Source organism: Carassius auratus, linkage group LG49B (genome assembly GCF_003368295.1).
Source record: "Carassius auratus strain Wakin linkage group LG49B, ASM336829v1, whole genome shotgun sequence".
Classification (NCBI taxonomy): Eukaryota; Metazoa; Chordata; class Actinopteri; order Cypriniformes; family Cyprinidae; genus Carassius; species Carassius auratus.
In genome coordinates this window covers 839,976-847,475 of record NC_039301.1, presented here as the reverse complement: position 1 = coordinate 847,475, position 7,500 = coordinate 839,976, and the positions used below count along the sequence as shown (strand labels likewise).

General features: G+C 34.0%; 1 protein-coding gene across 2 annotated transcripts in view; it reads left to right on the top strand.

Annotated features, from left to right (window-relative positions):
• Positions 1-7,500, top strand: part of scn5lab (sodium channel, voltage gated, type V-like, alpha b) — a 139,373-nt gene that overhangs the window by 27,038 nt on the left and 104,835 nt on the right. Inside the window, exons 2-3 of one of the 2 annotated variants that reach the window (XM_026241624.1) lie at positions 479-786; positions 5,415-5,533. In XM_026241624.1, the coding sequence (XP_026097409.1) occupies positions 520-786; positions 5,415-5,533 (386 nt within the window). In that variant the 5' untranslated portion in view covers positions 479-519. Of the gene's footprint in view, positions 1-478; positions 787-5,414; positions 5,534-7,500 lie in introns of those variants that run through there. The other variant, XM_026241625.1, reaches the window with a different exon arrangement.

Here is a 7,500-nt window from a genome sequence, read left to right as displayed (position 1 = left end):
TACCAATCTCTGTATAAAACTAAAATAATGATATTGCCATCTTCCTACAGTCACCCCCAGTAATTTAGCTCCAAATCTCTGGTGAAAATGTCATATTTACTCTTGGAGCCACATTGAGATCCTAATATCTCTGGATTTGACTCATATAGGGCCTTAAAAATTAGAGTGTTAAAAGAAAAGTTTGTTAAGAACCAACATCTAAAAGGATATTAAGATATCTCGAATGCTTCTTTAGTTATAGCCATGCAAACTATGTAAAAATATCTTAAAATTTAGATTTTTACCCATTTTTGTACAGTCACCATTGGCGTATAATGCAACAAAGATTGCTAAAGTCAACACATTCTACTAATAGACCTCCTATTCTCTGTGTAAAACCAAAATAATGATGGACATATCTGATATAAAGTTAATACTTCGATAAAATATAACTGAGAACGCTGCATCTGAACTGAATAACACCTTCTCTCCTCACCAGCTGTGAAGTAACCACTTGGACAGGAGGCTCAGGATGAGAAGATGGCAGCCATACTGTTTCAACCGGGTCCTGACAGTCTACACCGGTTCACTCGTGAGTCCCTGGCTGGAATCGAGCAGCGGATCGCAGAGGAGCAGGCCCGCAATGCCAAGAAGTACAAGGAGGACCTGGGCGACGTGGAGCCGCTCAAGTCCCAGGCCGACCTGGAGGCCGGAAAGCAGCTCCCGCGAATCTTTGGAGACATTCCTCCTGGACTGGTGGGCGTCCCTCTGGAAGACATCGATCCGTTTTACTTCCAGAACAGGAGAGTGAGTAATCGCCACCACATCATTCAGTCCTTTACAGATAAAGACTCAGTTCTGAAACCCACCAAAGTGCCTTTAGTCAAATCACATCAAGCTTTACTGTTTATATTATCCTAATTTCTGTATGCTTTATAGTTGCGTTTAGCACACTGGAGCTGTCCGATAATATAGTTTACATTTTGTTGCAATATATTTACACGACTTTATATAAATATGCATGCAGATAAAGTTGGTTATACTTATATATCCAACTTTATATGAAGAGCTTGGTGATAATATAGTTACATTTGACGATGATATAAACAATTAAGCAGATTTGTTATATAATACTGTATATATGGCTTTATGTAAGTATATACTATATGTATTCTAGTACAAGTTGGATATACTATATATGCAACATTATATATATATTAAGGTGTGCGGTAGTATAGTTATATTTTGCAGTGATATAAAAAATCATGTAGGCGAAAATTGCTATACAGTATATTCAATTCTATGGACTTTATGAATTGCGCACACAATGGGAACAATATTCGATTTTCAACTGTTTTATCTTTATTGTTCACTACTGAATGAAAATGTTTTGGATTCATGGTTCAATGAGCTTGTCATGATGCATTCTGCGACTTGGGTAAATCTCTTGTGAAAATTTCATATTTACTCATGGAGCCACATTGATATCCTAATATCTCTGGATTTGACTCATATAGGGCCTTAAAAATGAGACTGGTAAAAGAAAAGTTTGTTAAGAACCAACATATAAAAGGATATTAAGATATCTTGAATGCTTCTTTAGTTATAGCCATGCAAACTATGTAAAAAGAACTTAAAATGTTGATTTTTACCCATTTTGTACAGTCACCTTTGGCGTATAATGCAACAAAGATTGCTAAAGTCAACACATTCTGCTAATAGACCTCCTATTCTCTGTGTATGTATGCGGATATCCGCATACACAGACTGCATTCTGTGCAAAGGTGCTGCGTTAGGCAAGAATGAGGCAGCATAATTTACTTTAAGAAACATCTTTTCGTCTCTGTGCAGTAATGAGATTAGTGGTACAAGTGTTCGATCTGTACATTTTTACCTGATGTTTGAGATCAGGAACATCCCCCGATTGTCTGTTCGCTCTACCTGGGTCAGACAGAAAGGTTTAAACACTAGCAATAAACAAAGCCTAACGATGAGCATCAGTAAAGTGCGGCTGATGTGTTTGCAGTGAATCAGAGAGCTGCAGGAAAACAGACAGATGAATAGCGTGAGTCAGTGAGCCGCTCTTAATGCCACCACTGCTGCGTCTGCTTCCACGAGCACACAAATCTCCATTTCTATGGGTTTCAGCTGAATGTTTTGACTCAGAACTCTTTAAATGCCATTTTCGGTGCGCTGTTTAGGCTTTCCTAAGCCGGTGGCTAATGCTTAGAAAGATGAATTGACACTTATCAGGACTCCTGCTATTAAAGTTTGGCCCCGTCCTTTGATATTTTTGCAAGCCGACACTAATTTTCCTTATTCGGACGGGATTAGCTCACATCCGAAGTGCATGACCTCACATAAGCAGACAATAAACACTTCTATCAACGAAATCACAGACGTCAGTAATCTAATAACGTTCATAAAAGTAATTTAAATAAGCTTTATGTTTCTTGTTTGACTTGTCATTCAGTAGTCCTCGTGAAACATTATCACTATGTCTCCACGTGGCTCTCACACTTCTCTGGTTTGTCAGTGTATTAACTGCACTTGTTGACACTGTCGAGCGCTGAGTGATAACGGACAAACCCAAGAAGAGAAGCATTTCACTGAAGATTATTCACTCCAGTAAAAACTGCTGTCATTCACTCACCATAACTGTATGTCGATGCACAATACAATCTCAGGAAAAAAAGGTACAAAAGCTGTCTCTGGGGCGGTTCCTTTTCAAAAGGATACTTCTGTACCTTGTTTACCTTTAAAGGGTGCATACCAGTACCTTAAAAGTACATATTAGTATCTACATGGTACATAGAAGTACCTTTTTTTTGGGAGTGTTACAAAGCACCAAAGGGTTTATGATATAATTCATGTTTGTAAAGTTAATTTATTCTGAAACTAGTTTAATATCAGCTGTACAGATGACGATGTCATTCAGATCAATTAAGTTCAGTGTCCGATAAGAGTTATGAAACAAAACCAAAATTCAATTGATCAAAAGTGGCATTTATAATGTAACAAAAGATTTCTGTCTTAAATAAATGCTTTCAAAAGTATCAAATTATTTCAAATGTATCAGACGTAGCAAATGTATCAAAAGAATTAGACCAGGATCATGTGACACTGAAGAGTGGAGTAATGATGCTGAAAATACAGATCTGATCACAGAAATAAATTACATTTTACAGTATAATAACACAGAATACAGTTCTCTTGAATCCTAATATTATATCATAATATTCTATATTTTTTTATAATTTTTTATTTGTCACATTTTTATTACAAATTGTTATAAAGTTCATCAGTCATGAAACAAATTCAGCAGCTCTACAGATGATCAGTTCAGATTGTGTTCTCCAGTCCAATCGATAATATTTCTTAATAAGAGTAGTTTTCAATATGACTAGTCTTCTGAATGCATTAGATATCACTGAGAGACAGAAATTCTGCAAACTGTGAAAGCTTGGCGAATCTACTCGATAACTCCTTCTGTGTTTTGAGTAGAGATGACAACAGACGTTTCATTTCTGGCTCGAACACGATGGTGCATGTATTTACTTCTCAGATCCACAGCGAGGGCAGCGTTTGGCTTGGATTTCCCTCTGCCCTCGTGTGGACCTGCAGTCGGCAGATGAAATCCCAGAGGAGAAGTGAGGAAAGTGGAAACAAACACAGCCAAACTTGACCTAGATGTTATGTAAGAATAGAGAACATAAGGGCAGAGAAAGCCAGCTATTTGCAGAGGTTACAAAGGCCACGCGCCGGAGCGTCGAGAAAGACTCTTACTGTAGCAAAGATGCAGCACAATAAAATATGTTGACCCTGATGCCGCCCGCCTGCAACCTCGCATTATTTATGTGAAGTGGAGATGGTGTAAATCGAGCTCTGCGAGGGGGCCATGAATCCTGGGTAACAGTGAGGTGTGTTTGTTCCTCGCGGGGAGAGAAACGCTCCCGCTGGAGTCCACCCTGCTGACAGACAGGAGTCCCCCGAGAGCGCTGAGCCCCGCTGGAATGGATCTGCGTGTTGTTTGCACTCCCGAGCATCGCTTCCTGCTTTATCATTATAATTACACTTTGTGTGAATACCCTTATCACAAAAAAATGTCTTTGTTTGAAAGAATTCAATGGTGTTACTCAGCAAGAGTGCAGTAGAGTGATCAAAAGTGGCATTTACAATGTAACACAAGTGCTGCTTTTGAACATTCTATTCCTCAAAGAATCCTGAGAAATTCAAATGTATCAAAATCTATCAGATATATTAGAATGAATTCTGAAGGATCATGTGACACTGAAAACTGATCACAGGAGTACGTTATATTTTATACTAAAAATATATTCAAGTAGATAACAGTTATTTTGGATTGTAATCTGATTTATTACCATTTGTAATGGATTTCATTTAATTTATAAATTTTATTCACATTTTATATTTTAATTTATTTATTTATTTAAAAAAATTAATTATTTATTTAGTTCAAAATTTATGTATTTTTTATTTATATTAATCTGTTTATTTTAAATCTAGTTTGTATGTATTTATTTGATATTTATTTAGAGTAAATATTTATTATTTAATTATTGATTTTATTCTGTTTGTTATTGTTTTCTTTGTTTTAATCTATTTATTTATTTAGTTTAATTGTATTTTTATCTGTCTATCTATCTATCTATCTGTATGCTAGCGACATGCTAATCATGCTAGAAACATGCTAATAACTTACTAATCATGTTAACTTCATGCTATTCACTTGCTAATCAAGCTAGGAACATGTTAGCGACATGATAATCATGCTAGAAACATGCTAGCGACATGCTAGTAACTTGCTAATCATGCTAGAAAACATGCTAGCAACATGCTAATCATGCTAGAAACATGCTAGCGACATGCTAGTCACTTGCTAATAATGCTAGAAACATGCTAGCGACATGCTAGTCACTTGCTAATAATGCTAGAAACATTCTAGCGACATGCTAGACACTTGATAATCATGCTAGGAACATGCTAGGAACATGCTAATCATGCTAGAAACATGTTAACAACATGCTAGTCACTTGCTAATCATGCTAAGAACATGCTAGGAACATGTTAATAATACTAGAAACATGTTAACAACATGCTAGTCACTTGCTAATCATGCTAGGATCATCTTAACAGATTTTTGATTAATGCATATAACTTCTTCACCCCATCTTTTGAACGGTAGTTTATTTATAAAAGTAAACTAATTTTCCTCTTGAAATGTGTTGCAAATATACATTTACAGATCCGGGGTCATCATATTGGGGATCAATTATGAAACAGGAGCATATTGTGGATATCGTTCAATAAACCCTTTACAGAAGTTCCTGCTCCTCTTGTTTCATAAATGTTTGAGGTTCATGTTGTGTTTGATATTGAATCCACTAACGAACCTTTCTCTTCTTTCTCGACAGACTTTTGTAGTACTGAACAAAGGGAAGGCCATCTTCCGGTTTAGTGCCACGTCTGCACTCTATATTTTTAGCCCTTTTCATCCCGTTAGAAGAGCATCAATAAGGATTTTAGTTCACTCATATCCTTTCTGCTGCTGCTGAAGGTGACATGCTGAGTTCTGGACATCTGCAGTGATTGTGAATGAGAATTTATATACGAACACCTACAGAATGAGGAATAGAACAGGATTTCGGAAGCTTTGGTGAAAGACATTGTGCATTGCATTTTAAAGTCAAGAGCCTAAACTTTCAGCAAGAGAGAATAATGCATGACATAACTAGCTTAGAAAAATACAAATTATCTTATTTGTTTCTTGTAGATAGCAATGAGAATACATGGAGAGCAAATGGAAGAAAGTCTACAATCAAAGTCAGATATTTCTAATCAAATTCTACCAAAAGCAGATTATTTGAGCTATTCAGTCTACAATAATTATATAAATTATAAATTTTTATTGTATAATTATTATTGTATCACAAACAGATTTAAATTAAAACAAATTTAATTTATTTTAATTTAATTTAATTTAATTTAATTTAATTTAATTTAATTTAATTTAATTTAATTTAATTTAATTTATTTTATTAAATTTTATTTTATTTATTTTATTTTAATATTGTTTTATTAAAGTTGAAGTGTTAAAATAACTAAAAATAAAACTCAAATAAAAATTAATAAAATAAATAAAAATACATATGAAAAAAAGGACAAATACACACTACAATTTCCAAACTTTATAGCTAAATTAAAAAATTAAAATGTGATAATATAACCTAATTCAAAATATAAAAATTCTAATACTATCTCAAAGGTACTAAAACATCACTGTTCCAAACTTCTGTTCAATGCGACACAATCAGAGCCAATCGGAATACATTTGTTTAGTGTTCAACCAATCAGGTTTCACGGTGGGTGTGGCTACTCGGTTCAGTGCTGCAGAATTATAAAACAACTGATGAACAAATCCACTTCACTGCATTATTGCATTGCCTGTAGTTAGGACACGGTGTTACCATCTTTTGTGTCTATTTTTATTTCTCCTGAAGACTTTTTAAGGAAACATCTGGTACAGAGTTGAACTTTGAAACTGTACAGTACAACAAAGAATAAAACGTGTGAGCTCTCGTCTCTCAGTCTGACATTCAGAGGCTATGCCACGTATGAGGGTCTGCTCCAACAAAGCCAGGTTCAGATGGCTGTGTTTTCCCAGAGCTCTGTCTGCACTCCTGCTAAAAATACCCCGCTGCAGAGGTGTTCAGAGACGGGGCTCGTGGACACTTTGCTCTTGTGGAGTTGATAAGCAGGTGAAGAGGCTCGCAGTGAAGGTGTCGCTGCCTCCCCTTCACCTCACACCCCTTTTAGGGTCCGACAGGCCGTCGCACACCCAGCCGCCTGATAATGGCACCTCGTCTGATATAAAGCCACACATACTACGCTGACGTACTGTTTTTGTTATCAGGACATTTCCTTCATAATTCAATGCATAATTCAAAATACAGGTAAAATACCTATGAAAAACAACTCGAACAAATTAAAATCTATTTTTATTATTTATTGAATGATTTGATTCTGTTTTTTATTATTTATTTGAATCCATTTAAATATATATATGTATTTATATTCTAATCATTATATATTTATTTTACTCATAAATATTTATTTATTATTTTATTAATTTATTTGTAATATTTTTATAATTTACATATTGTAATCTAATAAAAAATGTATTTGTTTATATCAATCTATTTATTTTCATTTGTATTTTATTGATTTTATTCTGATTATAATTTATTTTAAATCAAATTAATGTTTAGCTATTCTAATTTGGATTAATTATTATATAATTAATTATTTAATAATTTCTCATTTTTTATTTTTTAGTTTCTTTATATAAATATATTTATATATTTATATCTATATATGCATTCATTAATTTTAAATAATTTATTATTTATTCATTTTATTATTATTTTATCAATTTTCTTTTCATTTATTTATTTTAATTTAATTTAATATATATATATATATATATATATATATATATAT